Here is a 12,916-nt window from a genome sequence, read left to right on the forward strand (position 1 = left end):
TACCCAGGATTCAATCTGGCTTCCCAGAAGGCAACTTGAGTCATCATGGGTTGCCTCCCAGGGCGTGCATTTAGCAGGAAGCTGGAATTGGAAGTGGAGCCACCACTTGAACCCTGGCACTCCAATATGGGATATAGTGTCCCAGGCAGCATCTTAAACCACTGAGCCAAAGGCCCACCTCTCCCTTTAGTCCAAAGCAAAGCCAGGAAGGATGGATCAGCCACATACACTAAGGGCAGTAGTGAAGATATGCATAACCACCTGAAAGAATTGGAGGTGAACAGGGCCCACAGCTCAGCCAGCCAGAGGGAGAGTAGGAAAATAGGAGAAGGCTTTGAGGAGGAGTAAAAGCCTGTGAGAGTTATCTCCTAGAGGGGACCAAGTGGGGGCACCTGCAGAGGATGCAGAGGCAAAGTCGGAAGCCGGGCTAGAGGGCTGACCCCAGCTCCACCCAAGGCCCCCAAGGGCCAGCACAAGCTGAGATGCAGGGATGGCCTGGAAGGTGTGGTGGGGAGGACAAGTTGGCTGCTGGGGTCTGGGAAAGGGAACATGTAGGAGAGAATGAAGACTTAAAGGCTGGGTCTAGGAGCTGGGCTTCCACTGGATGAGGGCTGCAGAAAGGTGGCTCCCAGACTGGCCTTCAGCTGACCTCCTTCCCATGGACAATGTCCCTACACCAGACCCTGCTGTCGGGGGAGCATCAGACTCAGGGCCGAGCCAAGATGTGGACCAGGACCTCAACATCCGGGAATGATTGCTGAGAGCAGAAATTTCATATGGAATGGACACAGCAGGCTCCACATGTGACTCCTGTCCAGGCCAGGGGCTGCAGAACCTGGGCATTCCAACATGGCTGCCTCCCCACCCCAGTTCTTCATTCACGCTGCTGCTCCGTGCAGAGGGGACCCAGAAACAGATGGCCAAGGCCCTGAGTCCTCAGACTCCAGACTGCCCTCTAGGCTCCTGCAAGGAGGCCCCTGGTTCCCAAGTCCTGGAACTGCTTCACTTCGTGCCACAGGAGCCCAAGGAGGAGCGAGAATCTGCGGTGCAGGTGGCCAGGGGTGAGTGTGGGGAGTTATTTTGCTCTAACTGGCACAGCAAGGCACCAGGGTACCAGGGCAGGGTGGTGAGGCCCACAGGGTCCCCATTATGTGGATCAGGACTGAGCTGCCAGCTGGGGCTGGATCAGTGAGGAACCCATGTGCCCTTGCCCTACAGTGCCCTGCAGGTCTCCCTAGTTCTGACCCTGTGGCTGGGTGGAAGGGGTACCTCTAAACAGGCACTTGCAAGATGGCCAGGAACCCAGATGAGGCACTATCAGATGTGTAAGGGAGTCTCTGGGCATCTGAGATAACTCCAGCTCACCCTCCTGCCCCCATTTCCCCCAGGCAACACTCTGAAACAAAGTGCATCTGGGGAAGGCTCCCATGCCTGTGGCTGCCCACAAGGGTTGGGGCACATGGAGGCCAGCAGGGAGGGAGTGGTGGTTTTATTCATCATTCCTGATTAGAAATGGGGAGGGTGATACTCGGCTGCCGAGTAGAGGGCAGAGGCTCTGCCCAGCACTGCCAGGGAAGCACATGTTGGGCCCGGCTCCCTCTTGATGGCTGCCAAGCCCAGGCACTGAGGCTTAAGGGGAAGATGGCAGCAGACTTCCCTGGAGGAGGGGGATGCTGGTGAACAGGTGGGAGCAGGGAGAGCTCCTCATCTTTCAGGAATGTCCTGAGATAGTGGCTGGCCGGGGCCCTTGGTCTGGCCTGTCCATGGACCTGCTGTGTGTCTCCAGGGGGGCCGTGACCCATGTCTGGACACAGATCTCTGCAGCTTTCCAGTTCTGAGCTTCTGGGCCTCCTGCTGGGCCCCACACACCATGATGGTTTCCTGCACGCCGTCCAATCAGAGCAGCAGCTGGGCCCTGGGCACGAGAGGTCCTGCAGAGCGCTGTATACCATAAATGGACGCCTCAAGAGCTCAGTGACCACCTGGGCTGGGTGGGCGGACTGCTGGGCAGGCACAATCCAGGTTTCTGAAAGGTGGGCGGAAGAGGTGTGAACAGCAGGACCCAGACGGGTTCCTGAGCTTGCCTGGCAAGCAGCCTGCACCACTGGGGGTCCAGCAGACACTCAGACTCCAGAGTAAGAGCCTGCCGGCTGGGGGGCATCTCCTGGGCTCCCAGTCTCAGGCTCTCTCTGATAATGCGATGAACACAGCATGCCTTTGGCCAGCACTTAAAGGCCAGGCCCCAAGGCAGCTGTGACCACAGCCACCTATGGGGCCCAGGTTTCTGCTCCTTGGTGCTTCCAGCTCAGTACCCCACCCCGAGGACCACCCTGAGGACACTGCAGGGTCTCCAAGGATGCAGGCCATGTACCCACAAGCCTGGACTCTCTTCCCAGCTGGCAGGCGAACGGCACTTGAGGCACCTGAGGCTGACATTGAGGACACACAGCAGTTGATGATAAAAGGCCTGGTCAAGCTATGAGGGACAAAGGGGCTGGCACCAGGCTTCTGCAGGAGGCGGCTTCAACAACAAGCCAGGTGGCAACCAGGCAATCAACAATAAATGCCACGTGGGGCTGCCCAGATCCTACCATTACGGCTCCATGGTCAAGGCACCAGGGATTGTGTAACTGTGTAACTCAGCTACCACGCATGGCATGGGTGCCTGGGGAGCCAGGCACTCTCAACACAGCTGTGCAGCTGCATGCCTACCTCCCAGTATCCACTGTGGCCACTTGGAGTGTTGGCTCTGCCATCCTCCCCAACACAGGCACTCTGCCCTGAGCACACGAGGCTCATGTTCTAACCTGCTGTGATGTCATCTGTTAGGCATGCCTACATACAGAAGGAGCCGAGGGACGCACTTGGCCTACGGCCACATGGACTGAGCCACCAGAGCCTGCCTTTGGCTCCTGTGCTTGCACTGAGCATCCCTTGCCAGGTGCTTGCTGGCAGCAGCGCTGATCATGGTGTGAGTGCCTCCCACTCAGTCTGAAACTGCCCCACTTAGAGCCAGGGTCCATCTCAGAGCAGGAAGCAAATGCAAACCTTGCAAGGCCCAGAAAGAAAGAGATGTGGGGCAGCTCGGCGGGGGAGTCTGCATGAGAATGGGGTTGAGGAGGGGAGGGGAGCCCCCAAATCTCATGTTTGTGTGAACTCACGGGGTATGTCAGCAGTCTGTCCAACCACAAGAGACCACTGAAACCCCAGGCAATCAGTGCTGGGGCAGGACTGGCTTGGTGGATGCTGGCACACCCCAGAGCCCCCCACCATCGGCCATCATGGCTCACCTACTGCCGGGGCGCTGTATCTGGCAACGGCTTCTGGACTCCAAAGGCTGTGATGAAGATGTTGACCACCACGATGACAAACACCAGGCCCGTGGCCAAGTTGTTGAGGAAGTCCAGCTTGGCGTGCTTAGCTGGGTTATTCAGGTCGTACTTGACTGTGGGTGAGAGAGGAACAGGTGGTACTGAGGCAGCCTAGACCCCAGATGGGGACACTGACACCTCATCTGGCAATGGGGTTGCATACAGGGGTGGCCCAGTCCAATGTGTGTACCCCACCTTCCATAGCCCCTTTTCTCCACCATGAATGGAATCCCAGTGGGTCAGGGGCCAGAGTTCACGCCCTCCTAGATGGGAAACTGCCCTGGGCCAGGCTAACCACAGTGTCGCCCTGCACCTCCAGATCCCCCAGCTGCCCACATTCTCTCTCACAGCTGGGCATGGGCAGCCAGGGGGTCCCCGGTTCTCTGTAGCAGGAGGGGAGATCAGCCCTGCCCCACTACCAACCTCTGTCTACCAGAGATCTGAGGTGCAGACCCCCAGGTCTTAGCCTGGCGGAGACCAATGTTGGAGGCAGCAGCCAGGCTCAGGGTTTGCACTCAGCAGAGCAGGGCTGCAGGGCTGGTCCCTGTCCACTGGGAGGGTTTTTGGGGGGACAGTGTCTAGGGGTCCCTCACTCCCCTCCTGGGTAACTCAGCTACTCTGAATTCCTTGTAGGGCAGCTGCTGCTGGTCACCAGGGCCAGCAAAGGCAGCAGGGAGAGCCAGGTGACCAAAGATCCCTAGTCTGATGACCTTGACCCAGGTGGCCCTGGAATGGGGAGCAGCAGAGCTGCAGGGTGGCACCCACCCTCAGGGGTGGGCAAGGGGTGCCCGGGGAACCTACCAAGGAAGATGAGCAGCACACCTACACCAATCTGTAGCGCCAGCGACACCGAGATGAGGACCACCAGGGGCACGAAGAAGGCGAAGCTGGGGCCCTGCTCCACCACGGCCTTCAGCTGTGACGCATTGGCCATGAGCAGCGCGATGTCCAGCATGCTCTCGGCCGCGCTCTTCTTGTTGGCATAGTGGTTCACGTTGATGGGCTGGTGCCTCCAGCCCCAGCGGGACGGCTGTGGAGAACAGGGCGGTCAGGGACCAGGGCGGGGACTCCCCGCGCCCAGACCTGGGGAAAATGCTCACTTTCGTGAGGACAGAGGGTGCTGGCTCTCTCTAAACTTCCTTAGAATAAAGTTTTGGAGAGACAGGAGACACAGACAGCTAGGCCAGTGGGCAGGACCCTGCCCTCCTGCTGTGGGGGTCGGCTGAGGGGGCACACTTGTCCTTTTGCAAGCCTCCCCTCTCGCTGGCCAGAAGGGAAGTGACGAATTCCCCCACAGCACTACAGGCCAGTGCTTGAAACCAGCTCTTCCTGGCTGACCGGCCCGGGCCATATCCCATCCTTGAGCGACTGTACATACCCAGCCACCTTGCTGGGCATCCATGGCACATAGTGGGCACTCAGCAGAGCCCTTGGGCTCAGCTGCTCCCTCCACCTCAAGGAAAGTTCTGATCACTTCTGGCCCCACAGCATCCCCTGCCTTGGGGGCACTCCCAGCCCCCACCCAACGCTCCAGGCCAGTTTCCACTTTGCTCCCAGCCCACCAGTCCAGCTGGTCATGGGGAGCCTGGCCAGGCCCTCTGCCCCACTGTCAGATACTCCCATGCTCTGAGGCCCTACTGTGGGCCACTGCCTCCATGAAGCCTCCCAAGACTTCCCCTAGCAGCACACAATTGTCTCTTGCCCCAGGTTCTTTCCTGACCACGCCTGGCAGCCCCCATCTCAGGCTGCACCACTGTGCCCCAACCCAGGCACCTGGGACAAATCTACTGCCCCCTCATCCTGGCCTTCTGTGCAAGAGTACCCAAGTGGCAGTTCCTGAACGGAAACCACTTGGGACATTGGTCAGAGCACGGGCAGCGCTAGGGCCTGGTGCACGGCCAGCCTCTTGGAGCCACTCCAGGAGCTCCTGTTTCGGGACTCATGAAAGATGCAGGGAGGGGCAGACCCAGGGATCTGGCTGCTGCTGTTCAGGCTGCGAGTGCTCACAAGGAAAAATACCAGGGGTAACCTCTGCAGAACAGATGGGGGGCCAGAGCTTGGCTTTAGCAAGGTCTGAGGGCTACTGGTAAACTTTAAACAGCTCAATCCCTGTTAAAAATGGGATGGAGTCCCTGTGTTGGGGGAAACAGGAAGCTTGTTTAAAAAGTGTCAGTGTGGGCCCAGCACGATGGCGTAGTGGTTGAGGTCCTCTCCTTGCACACGCCAGGACCCCATATGCCCAGTTCTAATCCTGGCAGGCCCGCTTCCCATCCAGCGCCCTGCTTGTGGCCTGGGGAAACTGTCGAAGACAGCCCAAAGCCTTGGGACCCTGCGCCCACATGGGAGACCCAGAACAGGCTCCTGGCTTCGGATCAGCTCAGCTCTGGCCGTTGCGGCCACTTGGGAAGTGAAAATCATCGCACGGAAGATCTTCTCTGTCTCTCCTCCTCTCTATATCTGCCTTTCCAATAAATTAATTAATTAATTTAATTAAATGAATAAAAAGTGTCAGTTTATGCTCCTGTCCTGTCCCTATCCCACCTGGTGAGGGCAGGCTGTACAAGCGGAACCCACCCAAAGAACCAGACAGATGTAAAGGCAGAACCACTACAGGAAGTACAACTCAGGGAAGCTGTATTTGGAAGGCTAAAATGTTTCTAATTCAGAAAGTCCAGGAAGAAGAGCTTATTGTTCATGGAAAAATAAATATTTAGTAACTATGGTATTCTGATTTTCATGCTCAGGCTGCCTGAGACACTGGTGATCATCCTTCTGTGAAAACACACGGAGATGCAGGTCTGTGATGCAAAGTCGTGAACACTGACTCCTTCCTGCACTGGTTTATAGCTTTCTTTTCTTACCTACTTGCTTAAATACCCCTAATATTTTGTCAGATGCACTAAGCGTTTTGGTTGAACTTACTGTCTTGTGTACTTTGTGGGATTTTTTTTTTTTTGGTTTTGCCTTAATGAGAGGGTGGTAATTTTGAGGGTTTGGCACGCCTGGATGCTGTCCTGGCTTGTCAAGATCACGGAGAGGAATACAAAACAAAAACAAAGAGAATAACCCTCCTGACAGTGACACCTGTAATAAACTCTTGTAGGGCTTTTCAGGATGAGCCATTGAAATGAACGATCCTTCATGGGCTGAAACTTGAATTGCTGCAAAATGAATCTAGGTTGCTGGTTTGGTTGAGTTTTTTTGTTTGGGTTTGGCTTTTCCTTTAGGGTGGCTGGCTGGGCTTCATGTAGAATTTTACACTAAGTACAGAATTTATTGTTGAATATATTCGAATCTGGCATGGTTTGCAGAGGTTAGATTTAGTAGAAATGCATTCATACTGTGAACTGTGCTCGGACGGTTAAAGACAAGCGTGTGAAGCATTCCGTATTAACAGTGAGTGGAGAAAATGTCTTCACATAGATAAACTGTATATGGTGCAGATGTAAAGTTTTTATGTAAAAAACTGTACAGTATTGATTCTCATCTGGCATATTCGAATCAGGTTATAGATAAAGTGCTTGAATTATTTCATCAATGTAATCAAAATCTGGGTAACCCACAAAAAAAAAAAAGTTCATGGTCACCTGAAATGCCATGCCCAGGAGTAAGGGAACAAGGGCCACAGAGACACAGAGGAGCCCGACGCTCGCCAGACTTGCTGCCCCCCAGGACCCTGGGGCTCCCCCAGGCCCAGGGCACAGCTGCTCCCTCCCCTCAGGAGCCTGAGCCTGGCCCCACGTGCAGCCCCAGCTCTGTCCTTAGTCCTTACAAAGCCACCTGGCTGGCCACACCCTGGCTGGAGGCTGCTGGTCCACTGTGGGCACCTGCTCCTACTTGCATAAACCAGAAGTGCCCAAGCGCCATGGCTCGAAGCCACCCTAATGCCCATCTGGTCCCCACCCCAGGACCTGATGGTGAGAGGAAACACGGGTGTACACGCCATGGGGAGGCCCCACCCTCTGCGGAGACATTACCTGTGGACACATCTACACATACATACATATGCAAAGGCAAACACACCCACACAATCATGGAAAGTGTACAAACTACACTTTGCTTACATGACACACAAATAAAGTACACACACACACGGCCACAGAAACACACAGGCATGCACCAATATAACCCACGTGTGCCTATAGTTACATGTGCATGAAAATCCAGAAACACACAATTTATTCACAAGTATGCACACAGCACAACATATATGTACACACATGGATACCCAGACTACACAATGCCTTCTCATGTGTGCACATCCTGAACACACATGTGTCCACACAGTTACACCTACAACACAAAAAAACACACACACGACCCAGGCACACACATGCCCATGAACACACAAATGCACAGGCTAGCTATGGTGCTCTCTGGCAAGAGGAAGAATTCTTTTTCATCCAAGGCTCTGTGAGTCACTGGAAGACCTGCCAGTCACGGGCCTTCGGCAAAGACTGCAGAGCCCTGAGTCCTTGGTCTCAGGGGCCTGTGGCCATGCAGCAGCAGCACAGCCCCAGCTCTCGGCTCCCCCAGCCACAGGGTCTGTGGACCCGCTGTTTGCATGCCAAGGTGGGCAACTGAGGCTTGGTGCGGGGGGCTACCCATTCTGGAGCCATGGAACAAATGAGAGCTGCCCTGGGATTTGACTCCAGGCCCTGGGGGGCCAGAGTCCTGCTGAATGACACCACTGCCCGCAGGGGTCACTGAAGGTGGGCCCCAGCGACTCAGTGTCCCTTGTGGTGAGGTTGCTTCTGGCTCTTCCGGCCATCTGCTTCCTGTTGGACCTACACCATGATAAGCAGCACAGCTGGGCTGCAGGACTGTGCCTGGGGTCAGCCACAGCCCCCGCAGCCTGACTCTGTGGACCACACAGCAGATGCCCTTCACTCCCTCAGGCTCCCTGTCCTCACACCTCAGGCCTCCTGTGGAAAGCCACCCATCCACTGAGTGACAGCATATGTCATTCTCCCATCCTACAGACCAGGAAACTGAGACTTAGCTAGGACCGACCTGGAAGACCTTGAGGAAGGAGCAGGCCCGCATTGTAGCCCAGGCCTGTGTGTGCCCTGAAGCCACACGATGCAAACTATTCATGTCCCCAGTCAGGGTCCTGGAGGAGGCTTTGTGCAGGCTGGAAGTGGGGCCATACTGAAGCTGATCCCTACACAGGTGAGTCCCAAGGAATGTGGCCAGTGGCCCCAGCCCCATGGGCCAGAGAGCTCTCCGGCCTGACCCACTGCCAAGAACACAGCGCCATGGCGCCGGTACTTGAGGGAACACAGCCCCTGGTTAATGTTCATCAGAGGCAGCAGGCCTTCTCCTGAACCTCAGCAGCAACCAGGAGCTGGGCTGGGAAGAAGGCGGCAGGGCCCACACTCCCTGCCGCCTCCTGTGGACAAGCAGTCTTAGTCGGTGCAATTCCAGGACCACCTGCTGAGCACACCAGCTCAGGCGGGAGGAGAAGGCACTAAGCCAGGCGGCCCATCCCCATCAAGGTTTGCCTGGGAATAGATAGGGTGGGGGGTTGGGGAGCCACAACCACAGCAGCTGTCCTTGCCCCAAGGCCTGCATGGACTGGGGCTGGCTGGGAGCGGTGGTGGCCCATGTGCCCACAGCAGCAGCCAGCAGGTGACCGCTCTGTGCCTCAGTCTCCTCAGTAAGGCAGCCAGGGACTCAGATGGCACCAGAACCATCCAGGGCCACGGCAGGGGACAGCAGTAAGAGGAGATTCCTCCATGTCTCCCTACTGCAAGACTCCACCACCCCAGCAAACCCTACCAGTCAGGGCTGCTGCACCTGCAGACAGCAGCAAGGGCAGAAACAGCCACCCTGGCATGGCTCTTTCACGTTGAGCAGGCCCTGGCACCCATGTGCCTCTGCCTTGGACTCCAGCACTGTCTGCTCAGCGACCCTGGCCCTCAAGGTCACCAGCTGGGCACCATGGAAACTGGAAGACCTAGAACTGAGTCCTTCCGTTACCCCCAGGCCAGGACCTGCCCAGAGCATGAGCCCAGCCTCAGGCTCAGCTCGGCTGAAACAACCTGTCGTGGGTCCCACAACCAGGCCAGAGGTGGGGTCTAGGAAGCCCACCTTTCTGAGTCCCATGCTGTCATCATGTCCCCTCTATCTCCACCCACCTGGAAGGTAAGCACCAAAACACCTTCCAGCGTTAGGCCTGTGTGCCTGGCGAGAGGCCCCGCCAGGAGCGGCATCCCCACAGAAGCTGGGCCAGGGCTGGCAGGGCTGGGTGGGGCGAGGCAGACCCATTTCCTATGGGCAGAAAGGCCCTCAAGTCCACAGCAACGTCAACATCAGGACTTGGCCAAGACCCCGCAAGGAAAGCAGAAGTGAGGAAAACAGGAAAACGCCCAGCAGCTGCGGGCACGCATGGTCAGGCCAGCCAGAGCACAGGGCGGCACTCTCTTCTCCAGAGCATGTGACCAAGCTGTGGCTCCAGGAGCCTCGCCCTGGGGGCTGTTAGGGTCAGCGAATGGTGAGGCTGGCAAGGGGGGGTGGTTCTCTCAGCTTGTGTGCAAACTTCCTGCTGTAAGATCTCACCCTCCACTGTGCCCAGTGCCCAGAGATGCCCCGTGGCTGTGGACCATCTCCAAGTGGAAATTGATGTTTACCACCACAGGCGGTACCAGTGCTGTGGGGGCAGTTCATGGGGCTTCCTGCCCTCTCGCCCCAATGGGACTCAGCCGGCCCCGGGCTCAGGCAGTGTGGGTGCAGCTTGCTCACGGCCCTGGCCCAGGTAAGCCACTCTCATTGGACATGAGAGTCCACGGAGGCCCCTCTCTGGGGAAAGAGCGACCCTTGCTGAACCACTGCTGGTGTCACCCTGGGAGACAGTTATCATGATGTCACTGTCACGTGCCGGGTCCTACTCCCAGCACCCTCCAGCCGGCAGCCTCTGTCCTCACTGACTGCTGGAACGTGCTGCTGTCATCCCCATTTCACAGGTGAGGAACTGAGGCCCACGGTGCTGGCACAATATGCCCGAGAAACAGCAGGACAGGGCTTGAGGGGGGAAGGGGACAATGAGGGGCATCGGGCAGGTGAAGGGACCGGACCGAGCAGCCTTGGGGGCTGGCAACCTCCCCAGGAAGCCTCTACCTGGGAACAGAGACTCCCCCGGAGGGATATACCCCAGCCTGGAGAGGGGTGCCCTGCCGTTCCCTCTGCCCAGATGCTGTTCCCACAGCAGCCTGCCAGCCCCCTGGGGCTGCCCATTCCCTCCCCACCCAGGGCTGGGGCTGCTCCCTGAATCAGCTTGGGTGCAGGTAGGGGTGGCAGGGCTGGAGAGGGCTGCAGCACCTCTCTCTGGCCTCAGAGCCTAGACTGTCACTCCTCCCCCCAAGCAGTTCCCCTCCAATCTCCCTCCCATGGCCTGAGATATGCCCAGAACACCCGCCCACCCAGCTGCCTGCCCAGGTGAGCAGAGGCAGTGCTGAGGGCACAGCTGGGCAAGAGCAAAGGTGGGGCCTGGTACCCTCCTTTCCAACAGCTTCTGAGCCACCTGTCCCTTTGTGATCTGATTTGCCTTGCCCCGTGCCCTGGAGGCAGGCAAGGGTCAGTTCTAGGCAAGGGTCAGTGTAAGGCCACTGCAGAAGGCCCAGACAGGGGAGGCGACCTTGCCAAGCCCACACACCAGGGGTATGCCCGGCTCCACAGTGCTCACCCACCAGGCAGGCAGACCCTGACGTCTCCCACGCTTGGCTGGCCGTTTGTGTGTGACAAGTGGACCTCACGTCTGCCCAGGTGACAGGCCCTGTGTGGCTGCGCTGCCTGCGGGCTTTCCAAGTCCAGACCCCACCTCCCTCAGCAGCCGAGGCCTGGAGTCACCACCTGGCCACTGTGACCCGCAGCCTAGGACATCTCCAAGGACTGCCAGTCCCCACCCCCTACACCAGGGTGGGAAAAGGAAGGAATGTTCAAAAGTCAACAAGTCAGAGGGCCATGCCAAGGCCTGGGGAGTGCGCTGGTCCTGGCGTGGAGATAGCCAAGCCCTGGAAACCCATGGGTCCTGGGACGGAGATTCAGCCTCAGAACCAGCACTGGGGAAGGAAGACAGGAGGACAGGAGGAGGTACCCCACTTCCGAGGTGGGGGACAGAGGCCTCTGCCAGCCCTGCCTGGAGCCAGGGCAGGCTCAGGACAGGCTCGGGGCCTGTGGATGGACAGCCTGGAGGCGTGAGATTTCTCCCAGGCAACTCAGCACAGCGGTTCTCCCGCGGGCAGGCTCGGACCGTGTGGTCACCGGCTGACGTCGCTGTCTGCCCGCCGCTGGCCAGCAGCCAGAGGCTGGCGGTGCTGGGCTCTGCTCACCTCGGGCGCACAGGAAACCGCGCGGGAGGTAGGCAGGCTGCTGAAGGAGACCTCGGCGCTCGGCCAGGGGCGCATGCCACAGCAGCAGCAGCAGCCTAGGATCCCGCGCCTCTCCCTCGCCCCCGAGTGGCCGTAACCCACCCAAGTTCGGTCCCCGTTTGCTCCCCGAGGGGTCGGGCAGGACTCGGTGCGACGCCGCCAGCCCAAGTTTCGTTATGTGGCGTGCACAGCTGCCCGCAGGGCTGGCCAAGATCTGGCTTGCGCGGGGGGTTCTTACCGAGGCGGCGGGGGAGCCAGGACGCGGGTCGCCGTTGAGCTCGTACTCCTCGGGGCCTGAGTCCATGCTGTGGCCTCCAGGCCGCCTCCTCCGCCTGAGCGCGCCCGCGCCTCCGCCCCGGCCTCAGGTCCCGGCTGCGCGGCCGTTCCGCCCCCACACAACTCCGCCTCCGCCGGGGCGGGTCCAGCCCGACCTGGAGGCCACCCGGCATGCTGGCTGCATGGTCTGCATGGTCATGCATGGCTGCATGAGCAAAGCAGAGCACCTGTGCAGCACCCCCTCCCCACGCTACAGACACTTTCAATCTATAAGAAGGAACCAGGAACTAACCTGAAATGGCGCTGTCCTTTTTTTTTATTTTCCCATGTTGGGGCTGGCCCTGGGGGTGCAGAGCTGTCCAGAGCAGCGCTCAGGCGAGGGTCCACCCGGTCACCCTGTATCTGGGCCATCTTGTGTCTTGGCTTCCCGCTGCCTGAGCCCTGGTTTTCCTGCCTGAGAAACGGCGTGGCAGTGACCGGCCCCGAGCCTGGTGCGGCAGCAGCCCTCTCTGGAACCGGAGGGGCCCCTTAATGCAGCGGCCAGACTACTTCCTTGAGGGTGAGGGGTAGAGCGGGGCTCTTCCAGCCCTTGCATCAATGGGCCCTTGTTCCCCAGGGTGTCCCTGGGGCCTCTTGGAGGCGTGGGAAGCCAGGTGGGATGCGGAGGGGAGGGAACACTATCTCCCTGGGAAGGCGGGGTCGCGGGCATCGACACGCGGTGCGTTTTCCGTGTGGTCTCCCCAGACACTCCTCCACAGCCCCCAGCCTTGGGCATTCTTTCTGTAATTCCGGAGAGGGGGGTGAAGGGCCCTGAAGCAGGCTGGGAGGCCTCTTCCTCCCAGAACCATCTCTGGGAACCTTCCAGAGCAATTTCCCAGAAAATAGAGACCTTCTGGTCCA

General features: G+C 58.5%; 1 protein-coding gene across 1 annotated transcript; it reads right to left on the bottom strand.

Moving 5' to 3' along the window:
• On the bottom strand, nt 1-12,094 carry NINJ1 (ninjurin 1). Its single transcript, XM_040963725.1, has 4 exons — nt 11,979-12,094; nt 4,173-4,401; nt 3,291-3,445; nt 1-2,026 (listed from the first exon to the last, which is right to left on the bottom strand). The coding sequence occupies exons 1-3, from the start codon at nt 12,042-12,044 to the stop codon at nt 3,291-3,293; spliced, it is 450 nt and encodes a 149-aa protein (XP_040819659.1). The 5' UTR covers nt 12,045-12,094; the 3' UTR covers nt 1-2,026.
• Between the last annotated feature and the right edge of the window lie 822 nt (nt 12,095-12,916).

Source organism: Ochotona curzoniae, unplaced genomic scaffold, assembly GCF_017591425.1.
Source record: "Ochotona curzoniae isolate NIBS_2020 unplaced genomic scaffold, NIBS_Ocur_1.0 scaffold_3208, whole genome shotgun sequence".
Taxonomy (NCBI): domain Eukaryota; kingdom Metazoa; phylum Chordata; class Mammalia; order Lagomorpha; family Ochotonidae; genus Ochotona; species Ochotona curzoniae.